General features: G+C 36.7%; 1 protein-coding gene across 1 annotated transcript in view; it reads left to right on the top strand.

Annotated features, from left to right (window-relative positions):
- The window catches only part of TTN (titin), a 244,575-nt gene that overhangs the window by 74,832 nt on the left and 147,068 nt on the right, over positions 1-22,675 (top strand). The window contains exons 83-110 of the mRNA XM_010283656.1: positions 5-292; positions 450-737; positions 3,453-3,734; positions 4,003-4,281; positions 4,392-4,673; positions 4,796-5,074; positions 5,561-5,848; positions 5,996-6,274; positions 6,367-6,645; positions 6,743-7,021; positions 7,545-7,832; positions 7,984-8,271; positions 8,795-9,085; positions 9,810-10,097; positions 11,101-11,193; positions 11,316-11,598; positions 11,853-12,033; positions 12,377-12,466; positions 12,549-12,816; positions 12,914-13,174; positions 13,759-13,968; positions 14,077-14,154; positions 14,269-14,295; positions 14,865-14,912; positions 15,820-15,876; positions 16,001-16,078; positions 16,349-16,603; positions 17,870-17,962. Coding sequence (XP_010281958.1) covers positions 5-292; positions 450-737; positions 3,453-3,734; positions 4,003-4,281; positions 4,392-4,673; positions 4,796-5,074; positions 5,561-5,848; positions 5,996-6,274; positions 6,367-6,645; positions 6,743-7,021; positions 7,545-7,832; positions 7,984-8,271; positions 8,795-9,085; positions 9,810-10,097; positions 11,101-11,193; positions 11,316-11,598; positions 11,853-12,033; positions 12,377-12,466; positions 12,549-12,816; positions 12,914-13,174; positions 13,759-13,968; positions 14,077-14,154; positions 14,269-14,295; positions 14,865-14,912; positions 15,820-15,876; positions 16,001-16,078; positions 16,349-16,603; positions 17,870-17,962 — 6,000 coding nt within the window. The remainder of the gene's footprint in view (positions 1-4; positions 293-449; positions 738-3,452; positions 3,735-4,002; positions 4,282-4,391; positions 4,674-4,795; positions 5,075-5,560; positions 5,849-5,995; positions 6,275-6,366; positions 6,646-6,742; positions 7,022-7,544; positions 7,833-7,983; positions 8,272-8,794; positions 9,086-9,809; positions 10,098-11,100; positions 11,194-11,315; positions 11,599-11,852; positions 12,034-12,376; positions 12,467-12,548; positions 12,817-12,913; positions 13,175-13,758; positions 13,969-14,076; positions 14,155-14,268; positions 14,296-14,864; positions 14,913-15,819; positions 15,877-16,000; positions 16,079-16,348; positions 16,604-17,869; positions 17,963-22,675) is intronic.

Genomic DNA, 22,675 nt, shown 5'->3' with positions numbered 1-22,675 from the left:
GCAGAACGTCAACTTCCCCCTACATTTGCCAGAAAACTGAAAGATATTCAGGAGGTGGTTGGTGCCCCAGTGACATTTGATTGCCGCATAAATGGCTCAGAGCCTATCCAGGTGTCTTGGTACAAGGATGGGGTTCTCCTAAGCGACAGTGACAACATGCAATCAGCCTTCTTAAATAATGTTGCGACTCTTCAGATCTTGCAAACTAGTATGACTTACTGTGGCCAATATACTTGCTCAGCCCAAAATGCTCTGGGGACTGCATCTTCCAGTGCAAAACTTCTCCTCACAGGTTTGTAGCTTACACTTAAACAAAGATCTTTTGTATGTCTTTGCTCTTTTTCCCACTCTGCCTATTACATGGTTGCCAGGGAGCATGGGCATGACATGGTGAGGTGTATGGTGAGGAGGGCTTGGTGATGAGCTCTGCCATGCTTTCCTCTTTGCAGAACATCTACAACCTCCCTTCTTTGACATCAAGCCAGTATCTATTGATGTGGCACTAGGGGAAAGTGCAATCTTTAAGTGCCATGTGACTGGCTCTGCTCCCATGAGGATTACTTGGACCAGAGACAACAGAGAGATTCGTCCAGGTGGCAACTACAAGATGACGCTGGTGGAAAACACAGCCAGCTTGACAGTCCTAAAAGTTGGTAAAGGGGATGCTGGACTCTACACATGCACTGCCAGCAACAGTGTTGGAAAGGACATGTGCGCAGCTCAGCTGGCTGTACAAGGTATTGCTGTGAGCTTTAGTGTTCATGAGGCTTTTCTTTGCAAGGCAGACACCTGGAAAACAAAACCCTGAATGCAGGCATGTGTGAGACTAACAACCTGTACAAGAGGCTACACTGAGATGTCTTACTTCATTTAAATATTGTTGTAATACTTAAATACTTATTCATCTTTCTTCTGGTCTGGTATAGTGCATAATTTGTCTTATCAAAAGGATACTTCCATTGAAATGTTAACTGACTTAGTACCCTGTGGCACCTTTATGAATGGCCCTGTTGGCCAGCAAAATCTGTCTTTCCTTAAAATCTTTCTCCAGCAGTGACATTCACTAAGTTGTCCAGGGCAGAGAAAGGTAACTGAGAGAAACTCAGTTCACTTATGAGACTTAAACATATTTTTACTGGTTGTGCAGCTCCTGCAAATAGTTTTACTCTTTCACAGACTGAAAACATCGAAAACTGCCATTCTAGACAGCAAAATTGGAGGATCTGAAGGCAGGCTTAGTGACGAATATCCATTCCACCAACACTTCGCTTCTCCCCGTAGTGTGTGGATCTTAAACATTTCAATGATCTAAATTTACGACTGGATCAAACTGTCTTGGTACAAGTGACACTTGTATATTAGTGTAATTTCCTCAGTGTAGGTGGGAACAGTGGATTTATTTATAGCTGTTCCGGATATCTCATTCTTACTGATTTTATGAAAGAACAAATACAAAATACAGTACTTGAATTATGCAGGAGTTCAAATTTTCCTGTTGGTTTAGTGCATTCACTTTTTTCCCTTTCTATGATTTTAGGGGGTGTGTGTGTGTGAATTTGAAGAGTAAATCCTATGATTTTTACTCTCTAAGACAAATAACACAAGAAGCTGAACTACCACTAGCAAGATTTTGTAATAATTGCTTGTCAAATGTATTATATATATCTAGAGTATATTCTATCCAAGGTATTTTTCTTGGAGGGGGTGGGAAGAGTGTGGCAGAGGATTCCATGGAAAGTAGGGATGCTGTTACTATGTAGCTTAACTTACAAAAAGCACTGAAAAATTGTAGCAAGAAATCTCACATCTTTAAAAGAAAAGATTTAAAGTTTGTTTCCACCAGAATCATGATTCTGTTTATTATTAAAGATAATATTAATAATAGGTTTATTTGACCGGTTACCATTCATAAAATGATCCTGACTGACCTTATTGATTTTCTTACTCTTCACCTCTTCATTCATAAAAATCTTGATTTCTGCCCCCCCCACCCCACCCTGCATTGTTAATTTCTTTTTTGATCCTGAACTTACACTGGCATTCACTTCAATTCTTAAGAATTTGTACAGTTTCCCCAGGTCTGTAAAATTAGTGACATTCATTGTTTGTCAGCCAGTTTCTTTAGAACTTGGAAGGGCATTGAATTGCATGTGTTTAATTTGAGCAGATGCTGTCTCAGTTCTATGACACATAGCTTTTTATTTGTAGAATTAAGATCTTTTGTTCAACTGACCTTGAAAATCTCCCAGATTTTTAATCAACTTTCTCACTTTAACATCTAATGTTCCCAATCTGTAGTTTTAACAGTTGCTTTAGGTTCTAGAAACTGCTTTACATTCTAAGTATATACCTTACTAACTTGTGTATCCTCATTTTTGGAAAGGAATGGAATTAGAGTGTGACTATTCAGCAACTGTTAGTATGCAGATAGATAATCAAGTCTTTGTCAAAGTGAAATCTCAGAATAAATTACTAAGGTTCCAAGAATCCTTGTGTTAACAAGCCATCATTTCTATTTTTAGAAACTCTAAGGAAGTTTTGTTGCTAACAACATAGGATGTTCTGCAAATGTCCCACAGGTTGAAGTAACAATAAAATAGATATTCTTCCTACACTTTACAGAGTGCACGAAGAGGCACTTCATCCTGTTTTGCAGAGATATTTGTTTGTTGTGCCCACATTACCACCTCTTGGTTTTACCAGTTATGTATTTGATCTATGAGCATTCAGTCTTGTGATTCTGAATCATCCATATGGTACTTTTGATGAAAAGTGTCAAACGTCCACTCCTTTCTCTCCTTACAGGACAAAATGTAACCATCCGGTTTACTTTTCAGTCACAGGACCTTTAACACTGATTTCTGTAATGCCAACCATCTCATAACTCTACCCCGCATGATTATTCTGAACCTCTTTTTTTGCTGCCCAAGCTCCTTGAGTGTTGTTCCTTATATGCACCTTTATATTTGGCTTCAGAATAAATGTCTGAAGGGTTATAATGCAGATACATTTATTGACTATATCAATTGTTAATTACATATTAAGATACAAAGCAGTTGCTATAATGCTCAGCATAAATGCTCTTAATAATATTTCTTGGCTGAATAGTTTGGATTCTTGCCTTTCCATCAGGCATTTTGATTACTCATGTATTGCAAGAGGATATTACTTAAAGAAAACCACACATACAAGCTGATCTGTACTGAATACTTAAAAGGAGGAGTAGGACAATAAAGTAAAGAGAAACTAACTGATATGCAGATACAGAACTTGTTTGCTTCCTAATCTAGATTTTGGACCAACTTGAAATAATCTAAAAAAAATTTCATAGCAATTGCAAAATTAGAATTCTGCATAAATTCCCAAAGTTTACATTTTCTGTTGCATATTTCCCTGCTTTTTCAAAGAATCAGTGCAGTTTAAAGCATCATCTCCCCTTCTTGACTTTCCAGAACCACCAAGGTTTATTAAGAAACTAGACTCCTCAAGACTTGTGAAACAGCATGATTCCACTAAGTATGAATGCAAAATAGGTGGATCTCCAGAAATCAAAGTCACCTGGTACAAAGGTGAAACTGAGATCCATCCCAGTGAAAAATACAGAATGTCCTTTGTGGATTCAGTGGCAGCCATTGAAATGTACAACCTCAGTGTTGAAGACAGCGGTGACTACACTTGTGAAGCCCAGAATCCAGCGGGTAGTGCAAGCACCAGTACCTCACTGAAAGTAAAAGGTCAGAATCCAAATTCTTTCCTTACTTTTCTACCTGTATGAGTCCTCCTTTGTGGAAAAGCTGTTAAATCCCACTTTCTTTAGCCAGAGAGGTCAAAACCTGTCTGAATAGATGGCAGATCTCTTGCCTGTTTGCTGTACTGTGGGACATCTTTCTTATTTATGGTTTGTCTTTGCTGTTCAGCATCAGAAAGGCTGCTTGAATAGTCTGTCCTCTTTAATCTCCTTTGCTCAAATAACACAAACTTTAACGCTCTTTTCTTTTTCAGCACCCCCCATTTTTACCAAGAAGCCCCATCCAGTCCAGACCTTGAAAGGGTCTGATATTCACCTGGAATGTGAGCTTCAGGGTACTCCTCCATTCCAGATTTCGTGGTATAAAGACAAACGAGAAATTCGGAGCAGCAAGAAGTATAAGGTCGTGACCGAGAACTACCTAGCTAGTATTCACATTCTCAGTGTGGATACTGCAGATGTTGGTGAATATCATTGTAAAGCTGTAAATGATGTGGGAAGTGACTCCTGTATTGGTTCTGTAACACTAAGAGGTTTGTATAAAGATTGGCACCTTCTTAGCATTTCGTTGTTCCTGTCATTCTCCTCCTACTTTTCCGCTCCTGGCATGTTTTTTCACTGTCAAATATCTTCTCTTAAATAGCACCACCAACTTTTGTGAAGAAGCTGAGTGATCTCACTGTTGTAGTTGGGGAGTCGATTGAACTTCAGGCTGCAGTAGAAGGATCAGAGCCCATTTCTGTTCTGTGGTTAAAAGACAAAGGGGAAATCATTAGAGAAAGTGGTAATCTTTGGATCTCCTATTCAGAAAACATTGCAGCTATGCGGATTGGAAATGCAGAACCAGCCAATGCTGGGAAATACATTTGTCAGATAAAAAATGATGCTGGAGTTAAGGAATGCTTTGCCACGCTGACAGTGCTAGGTTGGTAGCATGGGATAAAAAACACAATGTGTTTTAAAATTCTTTTAAAAGTCAATTTTTATGATACTAATAACTATTGCATTTTTGCTTTTAAAAATGTTGTGACTTGCATCTTGTTGCAGAACCTGCAGTCATTGTCGAGAAGCCAGGCCCAGTCAAAGTTACAGCTGGAGACTCGTGTACTCTGGAATGCACAGTAGATGGCACACCAGAGCTTACTGCTAGGTGGTTTAAGGATGGGAGTGAACTGTCCACTGATCATAAATACAAAATCAGTTTCTTCAACAAAGTATCTGGGCTTAAGATCCTCAACGCAGGAGTAGAAGACAGTGGAGAATATACTTTTGAGGTGAAAAACAGTGTTGGTAAAAGCAGCTGCACAGCTTCAGTGCATGTTTCAGGTTAGTTGACTGCTCTTTTTGAATTCGCATCTGATCCTATAGTTCCTTTACAAAGCCTTCGGAGAGCAGACTGTTTCTCATGACTGGCAGCCTCAGAGAATCATTGCTTGTATAATCTTAGGAGTACTTGGCATGCCACTTTGACGGGCATCAAGAATAAATGCCTAGATGCCTACCTAACCTCTGAGGGGCAGGAATTGTTTCAAGGGCTTGATTTCTTCAGCTTTAATCTACATGTCTTCTTGGACAGCTGATGCAATATTGTTGCTTATGAAAAAAGAGTAGCAAAAATAAAAGGTGTCCCTCAAAAAGTGTGAATGAAAGCTCCAGCATATCCTTAGCCATCAACTATCTAGTCATTTTTCAATGACTTAGGTGTGTAGCAGATATATCAAAAGAAGGTTAACTGATTTTATTATGCTTGGGGAACTTTTTCCATTTTAAGCTCCTCTATGGTAATTTTTTTTTTTTTTTAAACAAATGCAGATCGTATTATACCTCCTTCTTTCACAAGAAAACTGAAAGAAACATATGGTCAGCTGGGTTCTTCTGCTGTACTGGAGTGCAAAGTTTATGGGTCACCACCTATTCTGGTTTCCTGGTTTCATGATGGACAGGAGATTACCAGTGGAGACAAGTATCAGGCTACCCTTACAGACAATACCTGTTCTCTGAAAGTGAATGGACTTCAGGAATCTGATATGGGAACTTATTTGTGCACAGCTACTAATGTAGCTGGGTCTGATGAATGCAGTGCATTTTTGAGTGTTAGAGGTCAGTATCAGTAAGAAGCCAGAGTAAGAGGGTACAGATTTATTTTCAAGAAGACTTCATTCTTTACTTTGTTACATATTTCTGATTACTATGCTCTTCATCAGAAATTCAGATGTACTTCTCTGTCTGTTTTATTTGCATGCTTAGAACCACCATCTTTTCTGAAGAAACCTGAACCACTGAATGTTTTAACTGGGGCAAACATAACCTTTACCAGTATCATAAGAGGCTCCTCTCCACTGGAAGTTAAATGGTTTACAGGTAGTGATGAGCTAGTACCAGGACACAGATGCAATATCACCTTGCAAGATTCAGTTGCAGAACTGGAGCTGTTTGATGTACATCCACTTCAGAGCGGAGACTACACCTGCCAGGTTTCTAATGAGGCAGGGAAGATTTCTTGCACGACACATCTTTTTGTCAAAGGTTTGTCCAGACTGGTTTCTTATGCGTCTTATGCTTCTGAAAATGATCTCTTGGCTTTATTCAGTTTGTTTTCTTCCCATTGTTCATTATAGAACCAGCCAAATTTGTGAAGAAGGTGAATGATTTAAGTGTAGAGAAAGGGAAAAATTTGATCTTGGAATGCACATATACGGGTACTCCACCAATTTCAGTGACATGGAAGAAGAATGGAGTAAAAGTAACGCACTCTGAAAAGTGTAACATCACCACTACAGAAACATCTGCCATACTGGAAATCCCTAGTAGCAAACTAGAAGATCAGGGGCAATATTCATGTCATATTGAAAATGATTCTGGACAAGATAATTGTCATGGGGCAATCACAATACTAGGTGCGTCAAGCCACAATCAATCATCAAGTGTTATTTGAATGACTGCTGGTCATTGTGCAGTACCTTTTTATGCTAATGGTGTGTGTTTGTTCTTTAGAACCACCTTACTTCATTAGACCCTTGGAGCCAGTGCAGGTGACTGTTGGAGATTCTGCATCCTTACAGTGCCAGGTTGCTGGAACGCCAGAAATGATTGTATCATGGTACAAAGGCGATACAAAGCTGAGAGGAACTGCTACTGTGAAAATGCACTTTAAGAACCAAGTTGCCACACTGGTTTTCAGCCAGGTAGACAGTAGTGACAGTGGGGAGTACATCTGCAAAGTAGAAAACACTGTTGGGGAGGCTGCTTCATCATCTTTGCTGACAGTTCAAGGTGAATATTTCATTTTTAAAAAAAGAAGATGGCCTATTTTTCTTAAGTATGCTTTGCTATTTCAAAAAACAAAGATTACCTTTTCCTTGTTAAACACTGCTTCTTGATGTGTGAGATACCCTGTGGTACTGCCTTCTATTAACAGAGGTCTACCAATAAAGCTCATCGAAATACATCCCTTACTGACCACAGCTCTTCTGTAGGGATACAAGCTTCTGCATCTTCCTTCACCGTTGAGGATATTGCTTTGATTGTTTCTACAATTAGCAGTCCTGAGGATTAAATAGGTTCACTGGGTGTAACCAAGGCCAGAATGATTATGTATTTTCCTGCAACCATGTGCACAGTGCTCTTTTCACATCAGGTTCCAAATAAATTGTATGCTGAATAACATTTTTAATCACAAGTTTTGAGCAAAAATCCAGCATACTCTACAGTATACTAGGCAGTGATCATTAGTGAGTACAAAAATAGGTGTATATTTTCTGAAAGCTCTCACTGTACAATACCTGTTTTCTTACAGAGCGTAAACTTCCTCCTTCTTTTACACGAAAATTAAGAGATGTTCATGAAACTGTTGGCTTACCAGTTACATTTGATTGTGGCATTGCTGGTTCAGAACCTATTGAAGTATCTTGGTTTAAAGATGGTGCACGTGTAAAAGAGGACTACAATGTTCACACATCCTTCATAGATAACGTAGCAACTCTCCAGATTTTGAAGACAGATAGGAGCCTTATTGGGCAATATACCTGCACAGCCACTAATGCGATTGGGACTGCTTCTTCTAGTGGCAGGCTTGTCCTTACAGGTCAGTGGGCTGTGAAATATTCAACGGAAATATCTTGAAACTCACTTTTGCTTTATATATGGATTTAATATTGTAAAAATAATATTTATTTCACAGAGGTTTAAAGGAAGTTGAGATTTTGAAGTGATGCTCTGTTTCTTTCACTCTTCAGAAGGGAAGACTCCTCCATTCTTTGACATTCCAATTACACCTGTGGATGGTATCATTGGAGAAAGTGCTGACTTTGAGTGTCACATTTCTGGAACACAGCCTATTAGAGTCACTTGGGCAAAAGACAACCAAGAGATTAGAACAGGAGGAAACTACCAGATCAGTTATGTAGACAACACAGCCCACTTGACCATCTTCAGAGTTGACAGGGGAGACTCTGGAAAGTATACGTGCTATGCTAGCAATGAAGTTGGAAAGGACTCTTGCACAGCTCAACTGACTATTAAAGGTACTGAATAGATAATACATTGTGTGTACATATTTCTTCCTTTAATTATAAAGGCAATTAGCCTTATTGCTGCAAGATAAGTTTGAGAAAAACCTTTGAGATATAGCTTGAAAGTACTCATCTGGAGATACAATGGGTCTCTTAAGGGAATTAGGAAAGGTCACTAACAACAATTGGACAAGGAATGAAAGAATATTTTCTTTGGCCTAGATTCTTTATAGGTTTTGGCCTGTTTCTTTCTTGAGAACTTGACAAAACTCTTGGGTTTTTTTAAATGGCATTTGACTTAAGTCAATATAAGAGGATTTTTTTTTTTTTCAAATAGGAAAATCAATTATGACAGTGACTGTAAGAACAAGACACGTGCTGTTTATCTTGGTATACTTTCACTTAAAAAATAACTATGGTATTTAAATGAGAGCAAATATTAATTCCTCAATGTTCAATTTTTTTTTAAATACTTAGAATTTTTCATTTGAGGCTTGAGTCGCAGAATTTGAATAAAATTTTCTTTTCTTTACAGAACGAAAAACTCCACCTACTTTTACTAAGAAACTGTCTGACGCAGTAGAAGAAACAGAAGGGAATGAACTTAAACTTGAAGGCCGTGTTTCTGGCTCTCAACCTTTGATTGTTGCTTGGTACAAAAACAATCAGGAAGTTCATTCAAGCCCTCATTGTGAAATATCTTTCAAAAACAACACCTTAATTTTGCATATAAAGTGTGTAGAGCAATCAGATGCTGGTTTATATACCTGTAAAGTATCCAATGAAGCAGGAAGCGTGTTGTGTACATCTTCTGTTGTTATCAGAGGTTAGTTGAAGTCTTATTTTTCTTTGCTTCTTACTTTTCTTTGTTATATGTTAGCTTGAAATATACAGTTTCTATCTTGTGAGCTGGTTTTACTTACCTTAACAGCAGTAATTTGTCCTGAGATGGACAAGATAAAACTGAGTTAAACCACAAAATCAGGGAGTTCTTTTAATTTTGTGATTAAAATAAAACAATATTTTTCAAGATGGGACTTCTTTACTTTTTCACTATTTGTTACGACTGATCTAACGTGAACATTGAAATCTTTACATGGCATTTCTGTTGAATATTTAATCATTCTCTTTTCATGGAATAACAATTTTTCTGTGCAATTACATCTAAGCTTAGGCAGCCTTGACAGTGTGTTGTAGCAACATTGCACTTCATCATAACACTCTTGCAGGAGATTGCGTATTTGTTTCTTTAAAGGTGCTTATATAGTTTTGCAGCGTAGTAACAGTGCTTTAGTTCTTATATTAATTTTTGCATGTGAATGTCCTTGCTGTGTGGAGAAAAGATATTTCTTGCACGTTTGAATAGAAAACATACCCTCTTGGTATTTATTCCATTTTCTAAACCTATGACTGAGATTCTCAGACTTCTGTTTATCCTCCTTCACTGGTTGTCATTGTCGTCTTAAGAAGCACATGTATCTTTCTTTCTCTTACATTCTTCATCATACTTTCCTTCCTTGAGTATTCACTCAAGCATTTTCATATTCCAGAACCCAAAAAGCCTCCAGTTTTTGACCAGCCTCTTCAGCCAGCAGCAGCAGAGGAAGGTGATACCCTACAGCTCAGATGCCATGTCCAAGGATCGCAGCCAATCCGGATTCAGTGGCTGAAGGCAGGGAGAGAAATAAAAGCTTCAGACAGATGCAGCTTCAGCTTTGCTAATGGAGTAGCTCTTCTGGAACTTGCTGCCGTTACCAAATCCGATTCAGGAGAATATGTATGCAAAGCTTCAAATGCAGCTGGCACAGATACTTGCAAATCTAAAGTGACAGTTAAAGGTAACATGTACAGTAACATGGAGAAAACCAAGGCATATGATGGAAACTTAAATCGTTCCATCCTGCTTTGTTTTCGGTGGAACAATGTTAATAATCTAATAGCAAATAGTACCTTTTAGTTCATTGCAAACCTGTATCTACGAAGACAGTATATTTAACAATAATTTTTATATAAAGAGTGACATAAACAGTGGGAGATCAGTGTTGAATCAATAGTATATTTTTACCAAAAAGATTAAGAATTTATTTTGTAAATCTAAACACCAAATTTAAGAAAAATGCAAGCTAAATGAGTGAAATTACTCGGACATGAATACTTTATGGAAAGGATAGGAACAGTGGTGTTTATTAAAGGAAAGTACAAAAGGAATTTGATTGAACGTGTGGTCTTAGAGGCTAATTGCTTCAGGACTGTTAAAACTCTAGACATTTTGACCTTTTAGCTGAAAATAAGTATCGTCAAAGCATGAGTCCTTCCATGTAGGTCTTGTTTTACCATTGCATAAAAGACGTAAGACTTCAGTAATACGTAGAAATAGTATCTTTTTCACTACATGGGTAGCAGCAAGGCTAAGAAATATGAAAAAGAAAAAAAAAAAAGGCTTTAACAGATCACTGATAAAAAAATGCAAGTAATTCTGACAGTGAAATTTCCAGAAATAGGCAAAAAGAGAATACGTCACTAAAAACTGATCCATTTTGGAAAATGAGGTTTCCTATTTGCATATCTGTCTACAAATTTGCATCCATGCAGAATATAAATGACCTGACTGAAGTTAATGAACAGCACAGTATGGCCCACGGTGTTCAGTTTTATGTGGCAAGTAAAGTACAAGTTAATTAAAATAATGGAAAGTATTTTGCATTTTGTTCTCTAGCATAATATTTTGTTCCATCTCTGTAATGAATTCCTTCTTTACAATTCCTTTGGAAGCATCAGCCTGCATGAACATAAACTATTACATGAAACAATCTCTTTTAATCATTTGTCTCTGTTTTTTAGAAAAAACAGCAGCTGCACCAGCAGCTAAGAAAGCAGAATTGGAAGGGAAACTTTATTTTGTGTCAGAGCCTCAGAGTATTAACGTAATGGAAAGTAAGAACTCTTTTCAAAAAAGTACATTGTCTTCTATTTACCTATACCTTTTGTTGGAGATTATGTCCTGCTGTCATAGACAGCTGGAAAGATTTATCTTCCTCATTTGCATCTTTCTGCAGAGACTGTTGCAACATTTATTGCAAAAGTTGGAGGAGACCCAATTCCAAATGTTAAATGGATGAAGGGAAAATGGAGGCAACTCAACCAGGGAGGTCGCATTATAATCCAGCAGAGAGGAGATGAAGCCAAATTAGAAATAAAGGACGCAATAAAAACTGATTCTGGCATGTACAAATGTGTAGCTTTTAACCAACATGGTGAAATTGAGAGGAGTGTAAACCTCCAAGTTGAAGAAAGAAAGAAAGAAGTTGTTGAAGGGGATCTCAGGGCAAAGCTAAAAAGGTATATGGAAAGTTTTATAGATTAATTTATGATCAACACAGAAGAAAAAATTTTTTATTACATATCTCAGATCAAGATATAATTTTAAAATATTCATTAAATATGAATAACTGTAATAAAACTAGAAACACCTGACTAGACTAAACTAAAGGATTTCACTGCACAGGGCAGCTCTAAGCGGATTCATCTTTTCAGTGAACAACTTTCTAGGAATGAAGCATTGTAGACTTAACTTATGTCATTGATTTGAATAGCACTCCAACAAAAAGGAAGGAAGACGAAGAGCAACCTATTGATATCTTGGAACTTCTCAAAAATGTAGATCCCAAAGAATATGAGAAATATGCTCGCATGTATGGAATTACAGATTTCCGAGGCCTACTGCAAGCCTTTGAGTTACTAAAGCAAACTCAAGCAGAAGAAAGCCATAGATTGGTAAGATACATCATGACTGCACCACTGGCTTTGTTAGGAATAACACAGTTCCTTTGAACAGACGCTCTGATGTTACTGTTTGTGCATGAATTTCTGCTTCCTCTTTAGATCTTTTACTGACGTTCTCAATTTTTGCATGCTCAAACCTGAGAAGATGGAATGGGCCTTCTGGCCAAGTATATTCTGTCTTCACAACTTGTCTTCAATTTTTAAGATGGGAAGATATGCTAGTTACAGTACAGTTACAGAAAATTTGATGTAGGAACTAATTTTGTGTTGGATAAATGTGGCAGCTTGACGTTTAGTATCCTTTAATCTTTGAGTATGTTGTGCCTTTTTACAGGAAATTGAGCTCACAGAAAAAGCTCGAAGAGAAGATCAGGAGTTTGATGAACTAGTAGCTTTTATTCAGCAACGACTCTCACAGACAGAGGTAATATATTTCTGGACTGATTTGTGAAATGTTCAAACCCATAACAGGGAACTTGAAACTAATTTAAACTAATATTTTTCAGCCTATTACTCTGATCAGAGACATAGAAAATCAGACGGTTTTAACAGATGAGGATGCTGTCTTTGAATGTGAGATTAAAATTAACTATCCAGAAATTAAACTTTCATGGTACAAGGGAACCCAGAAACTGGACTCCAATGACAAATATGAAATTAGAATTGAAGGTGATCGCCACATACTGAGAATCAGGAACTGCCAACCTGAAGATCAGGGAAATTTCAGAATAGTGTGTGGACCACACATTGCCAGTGCCAGGCTAACTGTAATTGGTAAGTGTACTTTTGAAGTATGTATTTGAATTAATTTATACTTTAATTATTCCACCACCTGATGTTTGCTAAAATGTATGTTTTAACATGCTAATAGAACCTGCAGTTGAACGGCATCTTCATGACACTACTTTCAAGGAAGGAAACACATGCACGCTGTCTTGTCAGTTCTCTATCCCAAATGCCAAGTCTCAGTGGTATAGAAATGGGAGACCCATTAAGATAGGAGGGAGATATTCAACACAAGTCTCCGACAAAGTACACAAACTCATCATCAAGGATGTTAGAACAGAAGACCAGGGACAGTATACCTGCAAGCTTGACAATCTAGAAACAACTGCAGATCTGGCCATTGAAGGTTTGTAAAGAGATATAGAATCTTCTTTATTACGGTAGTGATGAACAGTTTCTGGATGTTCCATTAACAGAACAAATGAAAATAAATGGAATTTCTGAAAGAGATATTCCCAAACTTGGAAACGACCAAACAAGAAATTTTGCTGTCCTTTCTCTTTAAGCAGTATGTGACATACTTGTGTAATTAGTATTTTTAACTAAATCATCATTACTAATGTCCCCTGGCCCTGAAACAATCTGAGTCATGCTTGGTTTTATTTTCTTTTTCTCTGATACTCTTATATTTTCCTTGGATTTCCTCTTTTTCTTAATTTACCTTTAATTTTCTTAATGGTTTCTCTTGTATAATTTATCTGCACAGCAATCTTGTTATAGTTGTACTCTTACGTCTTCTTATCTTCATTCTTACATAGAAAACTTCATAGAAGATGGAATCTCTTTTTCTTACTCTACTTTTTCAAGTTCTACTGTTATTATCTCTTATTATAATGTAGCTATTATTATGAAAAAAATGAGAAGGAATTAGATAAGCTAATTGTCCTGGTGGTGCCTAACAATTGATACATTTTTTGTTTCTAAAAACAGCGGAACCAATTCAGTTCACAAAGAGCATACAGAACATTGTAGTGAGTGAACACCAGTCTGCAACCTTTGAGTGCGAGGTGTCTTTTGATGATGCAGTTGTGACATGGTATAAAGGCCCCACCGAACTAAAAGAGAGTCCCAAGTACAGCTTCAGAAGTGAAGGTCGTTGTCATTATATGACTATTCACAATGTTACTGCAGAAGATGAAGGTAAAAAAGCATGGAACATTCGGGCTGATGCCATTCCTTTATCTGATTTTGTTGTCTGGTTTTTTAATGATAAAGGCATATAAATATAAACATTCTCGGCTATTGCAGGTGTATATTCTGTAATTGCTCGACTTGAACCAAGAGGAGAAGCAAGAAGCACTGCAGAGCTCTACCTGGTAACCAAAGGTTAGTGCATTTGCTATACAAATTTGAGACCACAGCCATCTGCAAATTTGTGAGTTTGCAACATGATTCTGGAAAAATATATAGTCCTAAAAGGAATCCAATATTCTTTTGCAGAAATCAAACTGGAGTTGAAGCCACCAGGTAAAGATCATGAGCAAGACCCGCACAAGATCATGCCTATACTCTGTCATAGATTTAGATTTAGTGCATTGCTCTGCTTTATTTTTTGTTTTAAAATCCTTTTTTCCTGGCTACAGTAAGTCAAACCTACACCCTGAAAAAAATATTAATCTATTCATTCTATGAAACACAGAAGATTAATTTTGTTTGAATGACTGAGAAATAGAACAATGAAAAGATACCAGTGAATAGATCTGACGTCCACTGCACAACTGAAAAACAAAAAAACAAGGCAAAATGGGTAGCAAACATCTCCTTACATAGTGATCTTTTTTCTGAGTGTTCTTAAGAGCCTACTCCAAAATGATGCAAGCATTATTTAGAAAGAAAATGAAACAGTGTAGAGTCTGGCCAGACTGAAAGATTAATGCAATTAGTTATCTATTGGTCAGCTAGTTTATTCTTGAAGAGCAAGCCACAATCCTTGTATGCTAGAACAGAAGGATTAAAGCACCATGAACTACTATTCTTGGGGACAGCATATTCAAATCTATTTTTTATTAAGTCAGTTAAACATCTTAATTTTTTAGATGTTCCTGATGCCAAGGTTGCAGTTCCACCTCAAAAAACAGCTGAAGGTAGGATAACAAACTATACTTGTTCCATAGTGCTGTTTTATATTTGCACTGGAGAGTGGGAACCTCAGAGAAAAATCTTAGACAATGAGATGATGAAATCTAGTTAATTACCTCTATACAAATATGATATGAACAAGTCTTGGCTTGGATAGGCTTGTTTTGGTGTGTGGAAGGTGAAAACTATGCACAGGTAGTGGTAGGAATTAAGTCTTTTCTCTTAAAAAGAGTTTGTCCTTTCCATCTTGTTTTCCTATCAGTCTCTTGTTCCTTCTATCTTCCATTTCTATTTTTCCATTTTCCTTTTCTGATCATTTTTTATTTTCACCTTTTCTTCTTTTTACTACAGAAATATCTTTTAAACAAGCTGTCTCAATTACTACTCTTTGGGGGAGAAAAAAAAAGGAAAATAAAATACAAATATTATTTTAAAGCCATACAATGGATTGCATGTTTATTGCAAATGGTCTCTCCCCAGGCTCTGGTATTGGACTTCAGAGTACAAACATTATATATATTTCTTTACATTAAATAGTTTACTATGAACCTTAGAAGTTCAGTCTTCCTGGTTTCATTTCCAGGATGATTTGGTCAATGTTTGCAGTGTCAGCAGCAGGGGAAAGATTTGGTATTTAGATGAACTACTATCAGCAAAGACAGGAGAGTGATGGCAGTAAAGAAAATAAAGCTGAGAAGGGCCAGGGATCAAATAAAGGTAGAGTGAGAATTACCACTCAAAATATATTCTTCCAGCTACAGTAAACTGTCAGAATGAGCACGATGTTTGCTTTTATTTTGCAGCTGCAATAAAACAATCTCATCTATTTTCCAAATGCACTAGGATTTTTCTTCATTTACAAGAAAGCATCACACTCACATTTTATTCTAAATATTTCATTTTTCCTACAAGCTGCCCCTATTCCTATTCTTCTACCTCTTGTTCCACCACCAGAGGAGAAAAAGCCAGGTAAGAACACTTGAAGTATTTGGACAGTGTGTACGTGTTTCATTATGACTGCTGCTTGGGTTTGTTTGGTTTTTTGGTTTGTTTGGGGTTTTTTATTTAAATTAAAAAATATATTGTTTTTAAGCAGAAAAAAAGGTTCCAGTAAAGAAAGTCTCCAAAAAGGTGGTTAAAAAAGTTGCTGAAGAAGTCCTACCACCTAAAGGTAACTTTTTACCTTTTTTAATTTTTTTTTTTTTTTAACAGTACAATTACCTTGTGGAAACAAGGAAATTTGTTTCAAATTATGTTGAGTCAATCAAATCTGTCTGATTTTTGTCTTTATGTTAAAAACATACGCATTTAAAATCCAAGCTGATTAGGACTGCTTAAACCATCTGTGAAGGTGAAATCATTTAATTAACTGTGAGCATCCAATACACCTTGTAAATTCCAGGCTATGATATGAATAATCTATTTTATTTTGTTTTCTAAGTTCCTGAGGTGCTGCCAGAGAAGCCCAAAGAGATCAAAATAACATCCATGGCAAGGAGAGAAGAAATTCATGAAGAAAAGAAGGAAATATATGAAAAGCCCAAAGAAACTTACGAAGAATGGGAAGAAGATTATGGAGAAGACCATGACTATTATGTCAAGGAAGAAGGCTATGATGAAGAGGAAGAAGAATGGGAAGAAGCTTCTGAGAAAAGAGAAGTGACTTATGAAGAAAAACGAGTCATTCATGAAGAAGGTATTTCAATTACCATACCATTTTATTTCTTCTCTTTTCTCATACTTATTTTGGGCCTTAATATGTGTTGTGGTTTAGTCCTAGCTGGTGACTAAGCACCACACAGCTGCTCACTCAATCCCCCACAGTGGGATGAGGGAGAGAATCAGAAGAGTAAAAGTGAGGAAATTCATGGTTTGAGATAAAGACATTTTAATCGTTAAAGCAAAAGCTGCGCACACAAGCAAAGCAAAACAAGTAATCCATTCACTGCTCCCCATGGGCAGGCAGGTGTTCAGCCATCTCCAGGGAAGCAGGGCTCCATCACGCGTAATGGTTTCTTGGGAAGACAGACGCCATCACTCCGAATGTCTCTCCACCCCTTCCTTCTTCTTTATCCCAGCTTTATATACTGAGCATGATGTCATATGGTAGGGAATATCTCTGTGGCCAGCCTGGGTCAGCTGTCCTGGCTGTGTCCCCTCCCAGCTTCCTGTGCACCCCCAGCCTTCTTGCTAGCAGGCCAGCACAAGAAGCTGGGCTGTCCTTGAGTACTTAGCAACAACCCAAAACATCAGCACGTTATCAAAATTTTCTCATCCCAAATCCAAAACATAGCCTCACACTAGCTTCTGTGAAGAAAATTAACTCTCCCCTGGCTGAAACCAGGACAGTATGCCCCAAAAATTTGAGCCAGGCAGCATCTTTTGGATTTTTTTTTTTTTTTTTTTTTGTGTTTACAATAACATGAACCTTAATATGCTGCCAGGTTTTAACTGGCACTTGATGATAAGACAAGGACTCTAGTATGGCGAGGTCTAGATGCAGATAGAAATTGATATACTATAATTTGGTTGCCAATGGACTTTGCAGATTGGGACATCTTTAAAACCTAATAGAGTTAGTAGTTTGTAAGGATATCTGCCATTTTTAGTTGTGTTGGATATTTCTTCTATCATTTTAATGTATTCTAGATAAACTTGATTTAGGTTAAATGTTTCACACATTAATTGCTTTATGTTAATAGCTGTATTTCGCAATTCCCTCAATGCTGTAACTGTCTTGGGTAGTAGTAACGTGTGCCTCTCGGAACGGAATTTGGCTCTGATGAGAAACCATCAAATTTGGAAATAAGCAGAAAATTTTACTGCAGCAGTTGGATCTCCAAAACTCTGTGTGTGTTTTTCAACTTCATAAACTTATAATGATACAAGCAATAACTTTTGCGTGCATTGAGCCTTTAGACAATGCATTTTTTATCATTAAATAACGTTACTATTTTTAAAGTGGTTGAAGTTCCTAAGAGGCCTGTGCCTGAGCGAAAACCACCAGCAATTACAGCTGAGAAGAAGGAAAAGAAAGAAGTAACAGTTCGTAAAGGTATGAGTTTCCGGCAAAACTAACAGGAACATGCAGATTAAGATCTCTCATGCCTCTCCTTCAAGCTGAACTGTGGTGGTTATTACACATTTCCTTGAAAACGAGAGAATTCTCTTTATGTTGGATAGTGACATGAGCAAGGCTCATGGCAACACTTCCTGTTCTCCAACCACATATTTTCAAGCAGAGACAGAATGGAGGCAATGGTGGTTGAAGCAAACCAAGAATTGCTGGCAAAATCAAACTGAGTTTTGGTTATCTTTCATTCTAACTGTATTAGCCTTGCGCATGGGTGGTGCTTTTGAGCCACTGAACTTCTGAGAAGTGTCCTCCATTTAGATCACTGCATATCTCTCAGGGGAGGGTGGGCCTGATCACCTGTTTAACAAGTGTGTTTACCACCACTGTTTACCACCAGTGAACAATGTGCGGAACAACACACAGGATGCGCAAAAGTTATAACATCCTAATTAAGAAAATAGCCATTTCTACCTGGTTGGTGTCCAGAAAATAATTTGCAAGGTGATTGAAACAATAAATGTATCTGAATCACTTACAGTTGTCAAGAAACCTGTCGATGAAAAAGTGGAGATAACCACTCAGAGGGTTGCAGAAGAAAAAGTCAAACGGGCTGAGGGTAACTACTGTTTAATTACCTTAACGTCATCTTTGCATGAAAGTAGTGGCTATTGTTACTTATCTGATCTGCATATGCTTTTTCTTCATTGAACATGGGTCTGATCAATTTTTCAGTCTTTGAAATATCTAATAAAAGCTTCAGATGAATTGTATAAAAAGAAGATGCAAACCTTTTTAGGGGAAAATACTAAATGCAGATGCTAACTACCAATGCTATAAGAAAGTAAGTGAATGTAAAATTGCACTGGGTGAAATGGTATGTTTCACTCTAAGCTGAAGATGTGAAATCCCCCTTTTCCTCAGATTTCCATCTTGACCTGTCTACAGGATGTCTTGATTAATTGTTCACTTATGAAGTAAAGGTTCATCCTTACTCTCTTGCTAACCGCCTTCTCTCGTATAACATTTCCCATTCTGCAGGAGTCTGTTGGTTGCAATTCAATGTATGTCAGGATATGACCTGTGTACTAAATGCCCTGAGTTACCCAGCCCTTTTAGAAGGTAGCAATAAAAAGAAGCAAACTCATTCCTTCTATTGCTTTGTGTGGTTCCAAGGAGCCTGACTTAACTATTGAGTTAGATTATGTTTGTCGTCTTTGTTGTTTTTTCAACATCATTGCTAGATAGCTGTAGATTTATTTTGTCTCTTTGCTTAAATATATGACTGAGTAACAAAATTTTAATGCCAACAGTTACCAAGAAAGTTCTACCACCAAAACCTACATCAATGGTCATTGAGGAAAAAGTTATTAAAAAAGAAGGTACAGATCAACATCTTTCAATTGCAGTTTAAATTTTTTCCAGCACCCTGTGTGTTCTTGTGCTTCTTGTGAATATGTGGGGCTGTGTGTATGTACCTGGATCCATTGCACTAAGTCATACTGTGACTACTATCTGTGTTTAAATAGTATATGTACCATGCTTTTATCTTTCATAAAGTCTGTTTTTAACATGTTTGTGGCTAGGCTTTTGATTCTTGTTTAAACAGCCTACAAGGTATTGCAATGTGATTTAGCTTTTCTTTATCTATTATGCCTGCTGGCCCTGTGCCCCAAAATTTCTTTGAAGAACTGCCTTTGGAATTCTTCTGATATACTATTTCCAAAAGCCTATGCATGCATTTATTTTAAATTTTTGGGTTAAAGCTGTCTGTGTCTTTAGTCTTTAACAGATACTAAATATTATACTTGTGTGCTTGTTTTGTGTTCAGTATTTTAGAATATGAATACTGACTGTCTAAATATGTCTTAAGACTTAAATGTGTAATACAGATACAGATCTGATAAAAACTCACATGCTGAATACCACTAATGTGGATCTAGAATACAAAATACTAAAACAAAATCCTATCTTTAAAGTACCAACAGTAGAAACATGGACTGTTTCAGAAGAAAAGATGTCAGTTTCTGTCCACAGAGAAGAAGAGTATTCATATGTCACAGGTATGTACAAAGCAAAAAATCTGTGCACCCAAATCAAAACAATCTTTCAATCCTACTGGATTTTCTTTTAATCTATTTTTATCTATGTCAAGTTACATATTTAGACACATTGTATATTTGTCTTTCAATATGCCTTGCTTCTTTTTGTTCATTGTGTTATGAACCCTCAGTTTTCTTTAGATTAATAGATGTCATCGTTTCAACTATTTTATCTTAACATTGTCTAAATGCTTTTCTTTGAAGAGCCAACAGAGCATGAGAAAACAGTTGAAGAAAGATTCTTTGAAGCGGTTTACCCAATTGAAGGTAGATTGATTAAGAATGAGAGACTAATCAATATGTAAGATTTTTAAAACGATTTGAATCTGTAGTTAATCAAAACTCATTGTTAGATTTACACATGCTATTGATTTTCTGGATTAAACTTTTTTGCATATTAGCATATGTGTTTCAGTGACCTTTGTGTACTGGACACACATAGTACCTTCTTAAAAGCTTTTCAGATTTACTACAGACATTGATATTTCCTATTTCCAAATTTAATATCTTTAAAATTCCTATTGCAGCACATAAGGAAGTTGAAGAGGAAGAAGAAGAAGAAGAGGAAGAAGAAGTAATTTCAACAGAACTGGAGATCCCTCACATTGAAGGTGAATAAAATCTTTGTATCATCATGCACTCCATTTTTCTGAACTTTCACATTATCTACCTGTACCACTCTTTACGAAGGATAGCATATCAGAACTGAGATCTTTCCATCTCTCCATGGCTCTATTCTCGAAAGTTCAAGCCCTTTTGCATTTCTAAATTGAATTCTTCTTTGTCACTTGTAAATAATTCTTTCAGTAGCTTTTTTTGAGATTAACATACTGTATCTGTTTGATAAAACAGCATATTTTTTGGCATATAGTGTTTGCTTATCCAGCATGTTGAAAGCAACCTGCTGTGATTTACCAAATATTTTTACTGTCTCCTAAGTGTTCACCACCTATCTCTTTAAAGTGCCTGAGATACCAGAGAGGCATGTTCCAGAAGAAAGAAAGACTGTTCCTGTCCCTAAAAAAGAAGCTCCACCAGCTAAAGGTATTTCTACTGCCCTAGTAAAAAATTGAAAAACAAAAATGAAACAAACTGTCTTTACTTACATTATTTTTCATGTTTTCTTGAATATAGTTACGAATTTACCCTCTGTGTTGCTTTGATTTTGCATTATCCTCATATGCATTATTTGATTTTGCATTATCTCCATACTTCCACTTTTTTATTTGTGCTATAACTTAGCTTACAGCTTGCATTTGTCTCAGCTTGTCTCAGTTCTGGCCATCTCTTTCCTAACAATCTTGTGCTTGTTGTTCGTCTTTAGATTGTGTGGCTTTTGCATTCAAGGAGAAAAGTAGGGTGGTTTTACTTCATTAGAGTGCCATGAAATGTGAGAGCGCAGACATGTCAACTCTGGAATTTTATAATGTAATATAGAGTCTTTCCCATATAGTCTGCTGTACGTCCAAAAGGTTGTACATTGTATTGTGTTGCAGTGCCTAGCTTATTGTCTAGACGCTATGTCCCACAAAGCACTCTTGGATTACTGAAATCTGGATAAGTGGTCCAAAAACTAAAACTCTCTCATTTTGACAATGTTTTCCAAAGTGCCTGAAGTCCCTAAGAAACCTGTTCCAGTAAAGAAAGTTGTTGCTAAAAAGGAGGTGGCTGCCCCAGCAAAAGGTACAGCATCTTTTGAATGTGGGCTTTAACCAGTCCTGTACTATTGTACTGTTTTCCTAACTACTATTGACTTCATAAGTATATGATAAATGTAGTCTTTGTGTGTTATCTTGTATGTCTATTCTCATCTAAGACAAACTCAAAAGCCTTAGAAAGATTACTTAAACAAATTTTATTAACTTTGAAGTTCCTGAAGTGCCCAAGAAACCTGTGCCTGAAGAAAAAGTACACATTCCTGTTCCCAAAGAAGAACCTCCACGTACGAAAGGTGTACTTAGTGATAAGTGTACATGTACCTGCTGAATATCTTTTTACTTTTTTTTGTTAGCCTGTACATAAACATGTTTGTGTTAGAAATTTACTTTTTTATGTATAATTGTCTGTGCATATATAACAGTTTTTAAGGCCAGGTAACATGCCTGAGCAGCTCTTTCTTCAGTTAAGAAATCAGTCTTAAAGCACTTGATAGGCTTCCAGAGACTGGTTTGATTTTTTTTTTTTTTTAAATATATGTTGATCTTGTCTCATATCTTTCTGTGTTAAGTGTATGAATGTGTTATGTGATGTGTCTTGATATTCTTATAAATGGATTAATGAAATTCTATAATACGCCAATAAATCTTTGCAATATAGAATTCGGTTATCTTACATTCTATCTTTTTTAAGTACCAGAGGTGCCTAAGAGAGCTCTCCCAGAGAAAGAAATTGTTCCAAAAAGAGAGGAAGCTCCACCACCTAAAGGTACACCTAACTAAATAACATTCTTTTCTTGTTATCTTAAGCATCTTGTATATATCCAGTTTTGGTTTTGATTGTTAAGTGAATCTGGTTTTAGTTGTACTTCAGTTACATTAACTATGTATCTTTTGTGTCAGTTTTGTGAATAACTGTGCTATAGATGCAGTCTTAA

This window comes from Phaethon lepturus, unplaced genomic scaffold, assembly GCF_000687285.1.
Source record: "Phaethon lepturus isolate BGI_N335 unplaced genomic scaffold, ASM68728v1 scaffold15120, whole genome shotgun sequence".
Classification (NCBI taxonomy): domain Eukaryota; kingdom Metazoa; phylum Chordata; class Aves; order Phaethontiformes; family Phaethontidae; genus Phaethon; species Phaethon lepturus.
Note: the sequence above shows the minus strand (reverse complement) of the source record. Positions and strands in the feature narration are given on the sequence as shown.